Below are 15311 nucleotides of genomic sequence, written 5' to 3'. Positions count from 1 at the left end.
GTGCCCTGTAAAGCTTGTAGATGAAAAAAAAAAAATTTGTGGAATAAAACCATGCTTGGCTGGCGCAAATGGCAGAGCTGAAAAATTGAGGAGCAAAATTAAAGGTTTGGTTTTTACCCAAGAGAGCCAAGGTTGGGATCGCACATCAAACCCCAAATCAAGAACGATCCATCGGTAGGAAAAACGGGGTGGGGAATTTTCCTGCAGACTTTTTTTTGGGGGGGGATTTTCCCCAGGATCTCTGCTGCTTTCTGCAGAGACCCTGGGAAAATGTCAGCAAGCCACCCTCGGTCAAAATTCACCTTAGTGGTCTGCGGGATTTAAAACAATGAGTTTGGTGGTCCCTGAGGTCCAAAAGGTTGGCGACCCCTGGCCCCCTCTGTCCGAAATATGGACTTTGCTGTCTTCAAAAGAGCGGCCTTTTGTCTTTTAAATGCAGATCGTCTGCTGAATCTTGTCGCGATGGGGTTTTTTCCTCCTAGGTTGCACGGTGGGTTTGTGAAGTGGTTGTTTTGTTTCCCCAAAATAAAGATCTGCACATGGCTCGCTGCACTGTTCTGACCAGCTGTCTGCAAGGAGTATAAATCCTTCAATCCTCCCAGAATTCCCCAGCCTGCATGTAGCCTTTAAATGGGAGTCTGCTGCCTGAGGAATTCTGGGAGTTGAAGTCCACACGTCTTAAAGTAGCTCCTATGTGGAGACCCCGGCTCTAAACCACGCTGACTTACGTTTTCACGTAAGGATCGGAGTAACCGTTGGCATCCATGGCAGCCAAGTGGGCGCAGCGGACGATGCCGACCAGCAGACCCTGTTTCTGAGAGCTGTATTTCAAGGACACGAGGATCCGGCCACGTTCCTCCAGCGACTTGTCTTCCATTTTGTCCATCTGTGAACACAAAAGGAAAGGAAACGGCTCGGAAGCCCGACATCCAGGAAGAGATGATCTCCCAAAAGCAAACCACGATATATAAAAAAAAGACGTTGAGGCTCTAGAAAGAGTGCAGAGAAGAGCAACAGAGAGGATTAGGAGATTGGAGGCTGAAACACACGAAGGACATTTGTAGGAATGGTGGATGTCTAGTTTATTGGAGAGAAGAGGTGACTTGATAACAGTCTTCCAATATTTGAGGGGCTGCCCCAAAGAAGAGGGGACTGACTATTCTGAAATGTTATAGGGTTTCTGGCCTAAGCAGGGGGTTGGACTAGAAAACCTCTAAGGTCCCTTCCAACTATTCCATTCTACTCTACTCTACTCTACTCTACTCTATTCATTCTTCTACTCTACTCTACTCTACTCTACTCTACTCTACTCTACTCTACTCTATTCTTCATTCCTCTCTTCTATTCTACTCTACTCTACTCTTCATTCCTTCCTATTCTATTCTATTCTATTCTATTCTATTCTATTCTATTCTATTCTATTCTATTCTATTCTATTCTATTCTATTCTATTCTATTCCACTCCACTCCACTCCACTCTACTCTACTCTATTCTATTCTTCATTCCTCTATTCTATTCTATTCTATTCTATTCTATTCTATTCTACTCTACTCTACTCTACTCTTCATTCCTCTATTTTATTCTACTCCACTCCACTCCACTCCACTCTACTCTACTCTATTCTTCATTCCTCTATTCTATTCTATTCTATTCTATTCTATTCTATTCTACTCTACTCTACTCTACTCTACTCTACTCTACTCTATTCTTTTCTTCATTCCTCTATTCTATTCTACTCTACTCTTCATTCCTCTATTTTATTCTACTCCACTCCACTCCACTCCACTCTACTCTATTCTATTCTTCATTCCTCTATTCTATTCTATTCTATTCTATTCTACTCTACTCTTCATTCCTCTATTTTATTCTACTCCACTCCACTCCACTCTACTCTATTCTTCATTCCTCTATTCTATTCTATTCTATTCTATTCTATTCTATTCTATTCTACTCTACTCTACTCTACTCTATTCTATTCTTCATTCCTCTATTCTATTCTACTCTACTCTTCATTCCTCTATTTTATTCTACTCCACTCCACTCCACTCCACTCTACTCTACTCTATTCTATTCTTCATTCCTCTATTCTATTCTATTCTATTCTATTCTATTCTATTCTATTCTATTCTATTCTATTCTACTCTCTACTCTACTCTACTCTACTCTACTCTACTCTACTCTACTCCATCCCATTCCATTCCATTCCATTCCATCACCACAGGGTAGGACAAGAAATAAACGTGCTGTTGAGTTTTGTCCAAACCAGTAGATTTTGAAGTTCTTCTTCTGCCTGGACTTCATTTGCCTTTAATCTTTCCCTGGAGGATTAAGTGAAGCATACTGTATTTTTTTCCGAGTGTCACATCACATGTCCAAAATATTCTAACTTTTGCTTTTTAATGGTTTCGATGATTTTCCTTGGCTTCCCCAGGCAGTTTATCATCTCCTCATTCCTGATTTTGCTCTATGTTTCACCCTATATGAACGTTAAAAATCATGTTAATGGCGGCAAAACCCTATAACGGATTAGGATGCAAAAAGAGATGGCGGGAGATTTGTATTTTCGGACCTGCGAGAGTCTATGAAAGTAGTCTTACAATAAAGTAGTTCCAAGAAGCCTCCACACCCATTTGCACTCTTCTGTGGGCCAGTGGTGGGATTCACATTTTTTTTACTACCAGTTCTGTGAGCCTGGCTAGGTGGGTGTAGCCAGGTGGGTGTGGCCAGGTGGTCATGTGACTGGGTGGGTGTGGCTAGGTGGCTCTCAGGATTCCGGCAGTTACCCCAGTTAAATCATGAGCGTCAAGGAGTCAAACTTCCCAAACTACAAAGGATTTATTGGGAGTTAACATGCCAGCATGACCTGGGTGTAGCTGACTCTGAGACACTTACTTCCCTGTCACCTTTGACCCTGGTTTTCCCCCACCCCTTATGTCAACTCATAAAACATTTCTATGCCCGTTTTATAGGTGCCAGTGGTCAGGTGTGACTGGGAGGAGTGTCAAAAGTCTGTTTTTTTCTTTCACAGAGAAGCATTTTGAAGTCTTCCAAGGTAAGTACAACAGCAGGGAGGGGAAATCACCTGTGCCATGCAATTTAGATTAGCTAGAAAGCAAGAAATCCGACGACTTCCTGCTTTCTAGTTTAATCTAAATTGCCCGGCACAGCTGATCGTCACCCAGCTGATCGTGGAAAATACAAGTTTGGCCAAACTGGTAGCATTATTATTTTTTTACTACCAGTTCAGGTGAACCGGGCTGAACCAGCAGCATTTCACCTCTGGTGTGGGCACAGCTAAACCTCCAAGTGGCCTCAATGGCTCTCAGAAAGAATACTAATGACCAGAGGATTGCCTTTCATTCAATCAGAACAGAAGAAGCTGCCAAGGGACACTACAACAGCCATAAATGTGACTCAGTTGCTAAGCATCAGGTTTTGATCTCATGAACACGGGGATCCTGCAACAGTCGTTAAGTGTGAAAAAAAGGTGATAAGTCAGTTCCTTGAGTCCTATTGTACCTTCAAATGGTCACTAAACAAACTGTTGTAAGTTGAAAACTACCTGTAAGAAAAAAATCAGGATGTCTGGTGACACGTTTTCCCACTAAGAGATTTTATTCAAAAGAGGGAAAAGACAGTCCTTCTCTTCTCTGATTTTACTTTATTCTCTGGAAAAGAGAGAAGGCACAGTTGTCAGAGAGAGAAAAAAAAAAAGCTGTAAAAATGAGAGTAATTAGTAGCTTGGCTAGAAAGCAGGATTCTGGACCTTTGGGGAGAAAGTAAATCCAAAGTCACATTGACTAAATTTCAGCCTGTGTGGAGGATCGATTTAAAAGCAGAGGTGACTCTATCCAGGGGCTTTGTGGATGAAATTTGGGTTTTGTAAAAGTGTTTTGCTTAATTTGAATTTGGAAAAGGGGGCAGGGGGCAAAAGAGGCCCCTGGATCAAGGCAGGAAGACACTCATCCTTCCAGCCATCAGCCTGATATGAAAGAAAATGCAATCATCTTATGCTTAAGTTCCACAGAGAGAGTTTCTCTCCATCTCTGGCCTCCCACACATTTCTCTTTGTCCTGGAATTGCTCATCCAGAACTCTTGAGCAGTTTCCAAGATTTCATTTAATGTTGTTTCATTTCATTTCACTTCATTTCATTTCATCTTCTGTTTTTTCTTTTCTTTCTTTCTTTCTTTCTTTCTTTCTTTCTTTCTTTCTTTCTTTCTTTCTTTCTTTCTTTCTTTCTTTCTTTCTTTCCTTCCTTCCTTCCTTCCTTCCTTCCTTTCCTTCCTTTCTTTCTTTCTTCTTCTTTCTTCTTCTTTCTTTCTTTCTTTCTTTCTTTCTTTCTTTCTTTCTTTCTTTCTTTCCTTCCTTCCTTCCTTCCTTCCTTCCTTCCTTCCTTCCTTCCTTCCTTCCTTCCTTCCTTCTTTCTTCTTTCTTTCTTTCTTTCTTTCTTTCTTTCCTTTCTTTCTCACTCTTTCTCCTTCTCTCTCTTTCTCCCTCTCCCCCTCATTCTTCCTTTCTTTTTCTTTCTCTTTCTCACTCTCTCTTTCTCTCTCTCTCTTTCACTCTTTCTCGCTTTCTCTCTCTTTCTTTGTACTACCCCACCTTTTGCTTTCTCTCTCTCTCCTCCTTTCCTCCCTCCCTCTGTTTTCTTTTCTCTCCTTCCTTCCTTTCCTCCTTCCTTCCCCTTTTCAAATTGCCACCTGACATTTTTATGGTCACTCACCGGCAGCTGCTTCTCCAGGCAAATGTTGAATTTCTTAGTTTGGTTGGGCTTCAATTTCTTCAGAGGAATCCTCGTTTCGCCAATGAACTCGTTGTGGCGGAACTTGTCTTCGTCGCAAACCGAGATTCTGAAAGGCACAGAAGAGGAGATGGGAGAGGGAGGAACAAGGCCAACAATTTGGCAGTGCAAAGGGTTACTTAATAACATCCATTCAACACAATCCCTTCCTAAATCAGCAGTAAGTAGCCTTGGCTTAGCCTGGATCGTTAACAGCAGGGATGGTGCAATCCTTCGAGCTGTGAAGTCAAGAGAAGGATGAGCAAGCGGGGTTGGAGTAGAAGACCTCTAAGTCCAGTCTACAAGGCAGAGTCCAGGCACAAAACAAAGGAAGCCTTCAGGCCAAAGGAAATGTCCAAGGCATGAAGCCATTTCAAAGGCCCAGCGAGGAATATGAAGAAGGGTTGCAGGAACTGCGCATGGCTAGTCTAGGGAAGAGAAGGACCAGGGGAGACAGGAGAGCATCTTCCAATATTTGAGGGGCTGCCACAGAGAGGAGGAGGGGGTCAAGCTATTTTCTAAAGCACCCAAAGGCCAGAGAAGGAACAATGGATGGAAACTGATCAAGGAGAGAGATTCAACCTGGAAATAAGGAGAATTTTTCTGACAGTGAGAACGATCAACCCATGGAAGAGAACTTGTGGGAGCTTCATCCTTTGGAAGCTATTCAAGAAGAGATTGGGTTGCCATTTGTATATGGCAGAGGTGTCAAATTTATGTTGCTAAGCGAGACAGTCGTCAAGCGAATTTTTTTGCTCTGTTTTACAACCTTCCTTGCCATGGTTGTTAAGTTAATCGCTGCAGTTGTTAGGTTAGTAACACAGTCACTAAGTGAATCTGGCTACCCCGTTGACTTTGCTTGTCAGAAGGTCGCAAAGGAGGAATCACATGACCCCCCCCGGACACGGCGACTGTCATAAATACAAGTCATCGCCAAGCGTCTGAATTTTTGATCAGGTGACTGTGGGGAATGCCGCAGTGATCTTAAAGTGTGAAAAACGGTTGCAAGCCGCTTTTTTCAGTGTCGTTGTAACTTGGAACGGACACTAAGCGAACGGTTGCAAGTCAAGGGTTGCCTTAGGATCCTTCTTTCTGCTTGTGAGGGAAAAAATCGCTGCCGACGTCCCTTCGTGGTTGCCAGTTTGAGGTGTTTGTGTGTGTGTGTGTGTTGTGTTTGAGTGTGTGTCTTTGTGTTTCTGTGTGTGTGAATCTCTCCTGTGCCCACTGCCTCTCTCTCGCCCGTCCGTGAATGTGGAAATAACGCTCCAAATAGGGGCCGTGTCAAAACGCATCTTAATTACAGCCTCCCAATGCAGCGATTGTTTTCCCCAATGAGCCACAACTGGAGAAGAGCAAAACTCAGCATAATTAAGGATGATTAAAAGTGACGTTCCGTTCAGCAGGTGTGGGGAGGGGGAAGGCATCCTTGGAAGGGAGGGAAGAATATGCAGAGGGGGCAACCTGGTTTGTTTGGGTGATGTTTTTTTGTGTTTTTTTTGAAGAAAGGAGGAAAGAGAATGGAATGGAATGGAATTAAATTGATTAGAATTAAAATTATTAGAATTAGAATGGAGGGGAAGGGAGGGGAGGGAAGGGAAGGGAGGAGAGGAGAGGAGAGGAGAAAAGGAGAGGAGAGAAGAGAAGAGAAGAGAAGAGAAGGGAAGGGAAGGGAAGGGAAGGGAAGGGAAGAGAAGAGAAGAGAAGAGAAGAGAAGAGAAGAGAAGAGAAGAGAAGAGAAGAGAAGAGAAGAGAAGAGAAGAGAAGAGAAGAGAAATCATTTGGAATGGAATGGAATAGAAAATAGAATAGAATATAGAATCTTTATTTAGAATGAAATGGAATGAAATAGAAATATGGAATCTTTATTTGGAATGGAACAGAATAGAATATAGAACAGAATAGAATATAGAATATAAAATGGAATGGAATAGAATAGAATATAGAATGGGAATGGAATAGAATATAGACTATACAATAGAATAGAAATGAAATAGAAATATAGAATATTTGGAATGGAATGGAATAGAATAGTGAATAGAAATGAAAGAAATAGAAATATTGAATCTTTATTTGGAATGGAATAGAATAGAATATAGAATAGAATAGAAGATAGAATATAAAATGGAATGGAATAGAATAGAATATAGAATAGAAATGAAATAGAAATATAGAATATTTGGAATGGAATAGAATATAGAATGAATTGGAATGGAATGGAATAGAATATAAAATAGAATAAAATATAAAATAGAATGGAATAGGATAGGATAAGATAGGACAGGATAGAATTCTTTATTGGCCAAGTGTGACTGGACACACAAGGAATTGGTCTCCAGTGCAGAGATTCTCAGTGTACATACAAACAACAAAGTAAAATAATCATAAGATACTTATAGGAGAAGGTAGTAGGAAAGACAAGAAGGATAATACAGGTAGTAATACAGTAATACTGCATGGATAAATATCCTTAGACATAAGACAGTGCTGTGGGAATTATGTGTTTAGCAGAATCATGACATGGGGGGGGGGGGGGAATTGTCTCTGTGCCTAGGTATTTTGGCACAAAATGCCCTTCAGGAGGTGTCCCAAGGGGAGGAGTTAAAACGTTTTGCATTCCTGAGACACAGAATATGGTGTGTGTGTGGAACAGAGAACTCGGGCTGGCTAAATAGCTTTCTTGCCTGGAAAAACAGCAGAATTGCAGATTAAGAATTCTCTTTACCTGTGTTTTTAACCTTGCCGACTTTAAGGTGGGTGGACTTCAACTCCCAGAATTCCCCAGCCAGCATGCTTTAAGATGGATGGACCTCAATACCCATAATTCCCTAGCCAGCTTCCTTGAAGATGGGTGGACTTCAACTCCCAGAATCCCCCAGTACAGGTAGTCCTCAACTTACAACAGTTCATAGAGTGACCATTCAAAGGTACACAGCAGCACTGAAAAATGTACTGAAATATGTGGTTTCTCAGAAATTACTCGGAAAGTCAGGAAGACGATTTCCCATGTTGTAGGTTTGTGCATTGTAGATGTGTGAACACATGTTGCTTGCTATGATCAGGAGGGTGGGTTTTAAAGCAGCTTAAATGTAGAGGAAAATTACAGGCTAAATTGGAAATGTAAAAACCGTGTTTCCTCGAAAATAAGACCCTGTCTTATAATTTTTTTTTGCCACCAAGAAAGGCACCAGGTCTTATTTTGGGAGGACGTCATCGCACTGACTAACCTCACTTGCGCGCGTCGCCTCTGGCCTCCTTTTCACTGTCAGAGGCCTTCAAGAACTTCTTCTTCTACGGCTGGGAAGGCTTTCCTGAAGGCCTCTGCAGCTGATAAAAGAACTCTGGATCGATCCAGAGCTTTGTTATCAGCTACAACTTACCAGCCTTGCTGGCTGCAGAAGAAATGGGCCTGCAAGGCAGGTGTTGGGGTGTGCAAGGCCTGGCTACAACTGTCCAAAGGTAAGTAGTAGGGCAGCTCCACCCTGATGCCATCCCCACCCTGGCTTAATTTTTACCTGTGCACTCCGGAGTGGGTGGGATCTTAATTAGGGCTTATTTTGGGGGTAGGGCTTATAATTAGGGCTTATTTTGGGGGTAGGGCATGTAAAAAATCAAGCTAGGACTTACTTTCAAGGTAGGTCATATTTTCAGGGAAACAGGGTTGGTAGTCCTTGACTTACAACCATTCGTTTAGTCACCATTCGAAGTTACAGTGGCACTAAAAAAAGCAACATATGACCATTTTTCACACTTACGACCGTTTCAGCATCCCCAGGGTCATGCGATCCCTTTTGATGACCAAAGTCCAAGGGGGAAAGCCAGATTCGCTTAACAACCGTGTTCCCTGCTTACCAACTGCAGTGATTCACTGAACAACGGTAGGAAGAATGCTCGCCTGACTAATCGAAGAACCGGAGCGATTGGCTTAACAAATCTGGCAAGAAAAGTCGTAAAACAGAGCAAAACTCCGTTAACGTATTTCTCCACAAAGCAACATCCATTTCGGCCTCTGTGGTGGTCGTAAGTGGAGGGCGGGTCTGTACGCTACATGAAAAAAATAAAATAAAATAAAATTCAAGAGTAACCAAAACGCTCTCAAAGCATCTGTGGAAAACAAGAGATTAATGGGATTTTGAAGTGGTGCCAACGAGCTGCTGAAAAAAACTATGAAAGTGTCATTTTAAGACGAAGAGAGTCGAGAGAGAGAGAAACTATCAGAATAGCATCGGGGGTTTGAATACTGACAGCCCACTCGCCCTCCGATATCTTGCTATTACCGCAGATAAAACTATCCCCCCTTTTTTGAAATAGAAGGGAAAAGAAAACATGGGAAGCATTATTCTCAATGAATTAATCTCTATTATCATACGTGCCGTTCCCCCGAAAATATGACCTACCCTGAAAGTAAGTCCTAGCTTGAGTTTTTTACACGTGCGCCCAATATAAGCCCTATCCCCAAAATAAGCCCTCATTAAGATCCCGCCCACTCCAGAGTGCACGGGTAAAAATTAAGCTAGGCTGGGGATGGTGGGGTGGAGCTGCCCTACTACTTACCTTTGGACAGGTGTAGCCAGGTCTCACACACCCCGACACCTGCCTTACCAGCCCATTTCTTCCACAGCTGTCAAGGCTTTCCTGAAGGCCTCTATAGCTAATAACAAAGCTCTGGATCGATCCTGAACTCTGTTACTGGCTGCAGAGGCCTTCAGGAAAGCCTTACCAACTGCAGAAGAAGAAGTCCCTGAAGATTCACTTAACAACGGTGGCAAGGAAGATAGTAAAATGAAGCAAAACCTCACTGAACCACTGTCTCACTTAGCCACAGAAACTTTGGGCTCCGTTGCGGTCGTAAGTCGAGGACTGCCTGCAAAAGAGAAAATCTTTCACCCCTTTTTAAAACAGGAGTGTACTTGTGTGTGTGTGTGTTTGTGAGTGATTCTGCCCTGGAGGGCTAAAATGGTTTGAATTTTAGAGTTAACAAGATTGTCCCTTGTTTCATAACCGGCTGTGGGGATCAGAAGTTGATAAAAAGAGAGGCGGACATGGAAGAGTAATAAAAACCGGGGGGAAATTGAAGAAAAGAAGGAAAAAATGTCATTTTCTTTTATCTCCCAAGAGTTCGGAGGCTTCGCCTCCCTGGCCTTCAATATCAACGAGTGCCAGCAAGGTTATTTTATTTTATTTTTTTGCCCAGGGCAAAACTGCAGCTTTGGAATTGATATATGTTGGGTTTTTTCAGCCACCTGGGAAATCAAAGACGACAGCAAGAATTTGTGGCCTCTTCCTTCCTCGTCCACTCAAATTCAGTTTAAGAAGTGTTGGGAGGAAAATCCACCTGGTTCAGTTCCAAGCCGAGAGAAAGACGCTGGAAACAAAATGGAGGCCGGAGGCTAATTGGAAAGAAAGTCCATTTATTGATGAACAGAACCAGCAGGATTTGTGGTTCTGGAGCAGCTGACCAAAGAGCTGAAGGAGTGGATAGATCTTCATACAGTAGTTTCTGTAACTTTGAAGTTTGGCATTTGTGCAAGATGGGATGTCAACTCGTAAAAGCATTCCTATGCCTGTTTTCGAGTTTCCATAGGAGGGCAGGAAAACCTGAAGGAGCAGTACAACAATTAAAACCAGAAGTACATTCCACGCTTATCTTACAAAGATTGTAGCCTAGGCTAACTGGATCTTCTCCCTCCCTGAAAATCCTTCATTGGAGAATGTGATTGACGACACCCAGCATGACGTTGGAGAATCTGATGTGTGACACGCTCAGGGAGGAGGGGGGAAACAGGGTCACAGGTGACCACAAATTATGTGTGGTAGAGTTGGCTTCATATGGGTCAAATGCCGACATATTGCTCCTAATAAATTCTTTTGAAGCTTGGCTCGAGGCTCATGATTCAATTAGGGCAAATTCCGGAACCCTGACAGCAGCCTTGTGCTCTGAAAGGGTGTTGGGTCATTCTTCTTGTGGCTTATGGGCTTTCATCCTGTGGTGGTTGTTTTTTTTTTTTTTTTGCTCTAATCCTATTGCTTTTTGTTAGCTGTTGAAATTGCTGTAAGGGGCTTCAAAATATCCTGTCTCGAATGCATTTCTGCGGGCAGTGTTTTTTTTGCTTATGAATGGAGTCATCTAGATCAGGGGTGTCCAAACTCAATTTCATGGAGGGCCGCATCAGGGCTGTGATTGACCTTGGGGAGGCATGGCTGACTGAGTGGGCGTGACCAACTTGACACCACTTCCCAAACTGCTGGCATTTTTCCTCTTTACCTTGGGTAGACCGGGCTGAAGTGACGCAGGTACACCAGGCCGAAGAGGTGCAGGCCGGCCCCTTATATTTTCCAGGACGGCACTGTTCTGACCCAGGCTTCCTAAACCATAATTACTCACACTCTTATTTTAAAAACAAGACTTATCTTATTGCAATGCTGGGAATTGTTTTCATTCCCAGTTGGAATTAATCTCAAACAGTCCCCCGAGATAAGCACACATCTTTCAAATTCGGTGAAGTGCTGCCCTAAACAGAAGTATCAAATGAACTAGAAAACAACCAACCGAAGTACAAAAAGAAACCAATCGAAGTACAAAGAGCTTCAAGGATGACTCTGAACCGATCAGACAACTTTGCTTCCTGCAAAGGTATCGTCACCTTTGCCTGACCTTTATAACTTATGGGAGGGGCAATCACCTCCCAGCCTTACTCCCGAGTCGCCCCTTTTGTCTTAGCTGCTCTTGCCTTCTGGCAGCTCTGCGCATACGCACACTGGGAACAGGCTCCCCTGGGTCCTCTGCCTCGCTGCTGCCAGACTCTGAAGGCAGCACCCCACTCCCAGATGGTCCTGGCCTATCTCTGCATCTGACGCAGGACCTTCGTCCGAGTCCTCTCCAAACTACTGGACTGGCCCATGTTTCTCCCCACTGTCCGATTCCGTTGCCATCTGCACTGGCTGCTGGTGAACCACAACAGGAACTGCAGGCAGGATCCGACTACATCGTGGGCCAGATCCGGCCCGCAGGCCTTGAGTTTGACACCCCTGAACTAGATAGTTGGCTTCCTTGGCGTCTACTGTGGGATATTTTAGAAAGACTGGGGGGGCTGCTTCCTGCCTTTAAGAACACGTTTCTCCATTTCTCCTTAGGGGAAATTTAATATTCTGCCTTTTTTAATAGTCCCCAAAACATTTCATTCTTCTAGGAGAGGCAGGAGGGAGTGGGGAGGCTTTCCCACAGAAGACTGAGATAACAAAGTTGGCAGGATTAGAACTCACAATCTCCTAATTGGCCAGCCCTCTTAACCACGACAGGTAGTCCTCGACTTACGACCACAATGCAGCCCAACCTTAATGTTGCTAAGCGAGAAATTTGTCACATGAGTTTGGTTCCATTTTACGACTTCCCTTGCCCCCGTTGTCCAGCGAAGCGCTGCAGGGGTTAAGTTGGTGACACGGTTGTTAAGGGAATCACTGACTTTGCTCCTCAGACGGTCGCAAAAGTGGGACGCTGCAACCATCATAAATACGAGACAGTGGCCGAGTGGCCGGATTTTGATCTCGTGACCCACGGGGTTACTATAATGGTTGTAAGAACGAAAAACGGTCCCAAGTCACTTTTTTCAGCGCCGTTGTAACTTTGAACAGTCAGTAAACGAACTGTTGTTAAGTCGAGGACTTTCTGTACACCGAACTGTCTTAAAGCTGCCAGTCTTTCTTTAGAAAGTGCCTTAAACAAAGGATAATAGGAAATACATTGCCCCACTGTTAAAAATAATGATTATTTTTTTTTGCCGTCCTCGACTTACGACCATTTGTTCATTCACTGTTTGGAGTTACAATGGCCCTGAAATAAGTGACAACTTGTCCCTGCACTTACCACCATGGCACCATCTTTGTATCATGTGATCACAATCCGGGCATCTGGCAACTTTGGTGACTCTGGGCCAATCACCAGGAGACTGGGAGTTCGAGTCCCACTTTAAGCACAAAAGCGAGCTGGGTGACTTTGGGCCAATCACCAGGAGACGGTGAGTTCTAGTCCCACTTTAGTATGAAAGTCAGCTGAGTGACTCTGGCCCAATCACTAGGAGATGGTGAGTTCTAGTCCCCCCACTTAGGCATAAATGATGGCTGGGTAACTTTGGACCAGTCTCTCTTTCTCTCTCTCTCTCTCTCTCAGTCCATCCTACTTCACAGAGTTGTTGTTGTGGGGGGGAAAAGAGGAGGAAGATAGAATACGACATCCGTTTCCCATCTTGAATTACTTGTTAACATTAACAAAGGCAGGCTAAAAATCATCCATCCATCCATCCAAACAAATAATGACCCAATTCTTTTCCTGTTTTGGCAACTATGCCAAATTTAAAACTGGTTCCCCCACCACCCCGGCTGGTAGAAGTAGACCCCAGCCTCATAATTCACATCATTGCAAAAAAAAAAAAAAGTGATATTTTTTTTTTCAATTCTTTCCCCTTCCTACCAGTTCTGTTAGCTCAAGAGCTTGAAACGCAACAAAAACACACGATTTCCCTTCATTACGGGCGAAACATCGAAGCGCTCAATGGTTGGCGAGACTCTTGTGCATCATGTCCAAGCCGGCTACGTCAAATTTGTTCTCAATGATGAGGAGAAAAAAAAAACCGCCCTGTTTGTGTGGAATTTTTCTGGAGCAAACAGACCCCGGGGGGGTGAGGGAAAATAAAAAATAAAAACAGCACCAGGCAAAGGGGAAAAGGATGTTTTAATCTGATTTTCCAGGCAGCTGGATGAAGCCGATTGGAAATCCTGCTTGGGACAGTTAGCAACAGTGGAAATATGTTTAAAATTAAAACTCCACTGCAGAGATCTGATTAAGGGGGGGGGGAATCACATTAAGATGAAGGTGGGGAATCGCCCCACCTTATTCTTGTTTGATTGGCACATTTTTCCAGTTGGTGAAAAAAAAAAAAAAAGATCTCCCTCCGATTTTGTCAGACCTTTCAAAAATCAGTTTTTTTTGGATTTATTTAGGAAGGATCGATTTGATTTACGGAGGGATCTAGTTACCGATGAGCTCTGGAAGCAAATACAATTGGTCCTTGACTTATGACCCCAATGGAGCCCCAAATGTCTCTTGTGAAGCAAGATGTTGATCACGTGAGTTTTTGCCCCATTTTAACAACCTTTCTTGCCATTTGTTAAGTGAATCCCTGCAGTTGTTAAGTCAGTCACACAGGGTTGTGAAGTCGATTTGGCTTCCCCCATCAACTTTGGCTTGTTAGGGGGTCGCAAAAGGGGATCTTGTGTTAAGGTATTGATATTTAAGAGCTGATCAGCTGCTGTAAGGCTGATGCAATGTAAGGCTGATGCAAGGAGGATGAATCAGCATTGGTAGTGCCTTTTTAAGACAAAGAATGGGTCCACTGAAGTTTTACCACTTTAAGAAGTGTTTATATAAGGCAGCCATTAGAGGGCATATTCTCTCTCCTTGTGTTCTGTCTCCATTGTAGAGTTCTCCGTGCAGAGTTAAGAAGATTGATTGCTTGTCAAGTATTTGCCTACCACGTACATGTCTATATATAACTGTCTTGTAGATAAACCTCTGTTAAAAGACAAAGCCTCTGAGTGTGCTGTGTTTTGCTCCTGGGTTGTCTCACAATAGTAGTCACGCCTGCAAATGCTCTGACATCACGTGACCCTGGGACATTGCAACCATCATAAGTACATGCCAGTTGCCAAGCATTCAAAACATGATCAGGTGACCATGGGCATGCTGCCTCATAAATATGACTCAGTTGCCAAGTGTCTGAATTTTGATCAGGTGACCACAGGGATGCTGGAATGGTCGTAACTGTGAAAAAAATGACCCTAAATCGGTTTTTTTCAGTGCTGCTGTAACTTCGCAAGGTCACTAAATGAACTGGTTGTAAGTCGAGGACTACCTGTAGCAGCCCCCCTCCCTCTTTTCAGGGAGGCAGAGGACAAGCCTTGGGTTGCCTCCCCAATAGTCCCGATTCTCAAAAAGTGCCAATTTAGAGAAGGAGAGCAGAATTAAGGCTGTCAAAAAATGGATCGTTTTAATCTATCCCTGTTAATCGGGGTTTCTCAGGCTTCACAACTTGAAGATGGATGGACTTCCACTCCCAGAATTCCCCAACTAGAATGCTTTAAGATGGATGGACTTCCACTCCCAGAATTCCCCAACTAGAATGCTTTAAGATGGATGGACTTCCACTCCCAGAATTCCCCAACTAGAATGCTTTAAGATGGATGGACTTCCACTCCCAGAATTCCCCAACTAGAATGCTTTAAGATGGATGGACTTCCACTCCAGAATCCCCCAGCATCTTATAAGAGAGATGGGCTCGTTCCAAGCCACCTGGGGAATTCTGGGAATTTAAATCCACTCATGCCAAATACATCAAAAGGACCAAAGCATCAAGCACAGGGCCCCAACCATCTCCTTCACTGTTTTGTCCCACCTAAGGACCTCCTCAGTGCCCTCCAAACGCAGATATTCTCAATCCCAGAATCCCCAGCCGGTCTGGGCCATAGGCATTCTGGG

The 15311-nt window shown here is 43.5% G+C and overlaps 1 protein-coding gene across 1 annotated transcript in view; it reads right to left on the bottom strand.

Moving 5' to 3' along the window:
• The window catches only part of DOC2B (double C2 domain beta), a 142663-nt gene that overhangs the window by 8185 nt on the left and 119167 nt on the right, over nt 1-15311 (bottom strand). The window contains exons 6-7 of the mRNA XM_087972319.1: nt 4727-4853; nt 729-886 (exon numbers count right to left, since the gene is read on the bottom strand). Of these exons, the coding sequence (XP_087828445.1) occupies nt 729-886; nt 4727-4853 (285 nt within the window). The remainder of the gene's footprint in view (nt 1-728; nt 887-4726; nt 4854-15311) is intronic.

This window comes from Notechis scutatus, chromosome 1 (genome assembly GCF_049901735.1).
Source record: "Notechis scutatus isolate UNSWTSFEM ecotype Mainland chromosome 1, rNotScu1.2, whole genome shotgun sequence".
In the NCBI taxonomy this organism is placed as follows: Eukaryota; Metazoa; Chordata; class Lepidosauria; order Squamata; family Elapidae; genus Notechis; species Notechis scutatus.
The sequence above is the reverse complement of the archived record's forward strand: the minus strand, read 5'-3'. Positions and strand labels throughout refer to the sequence as shown.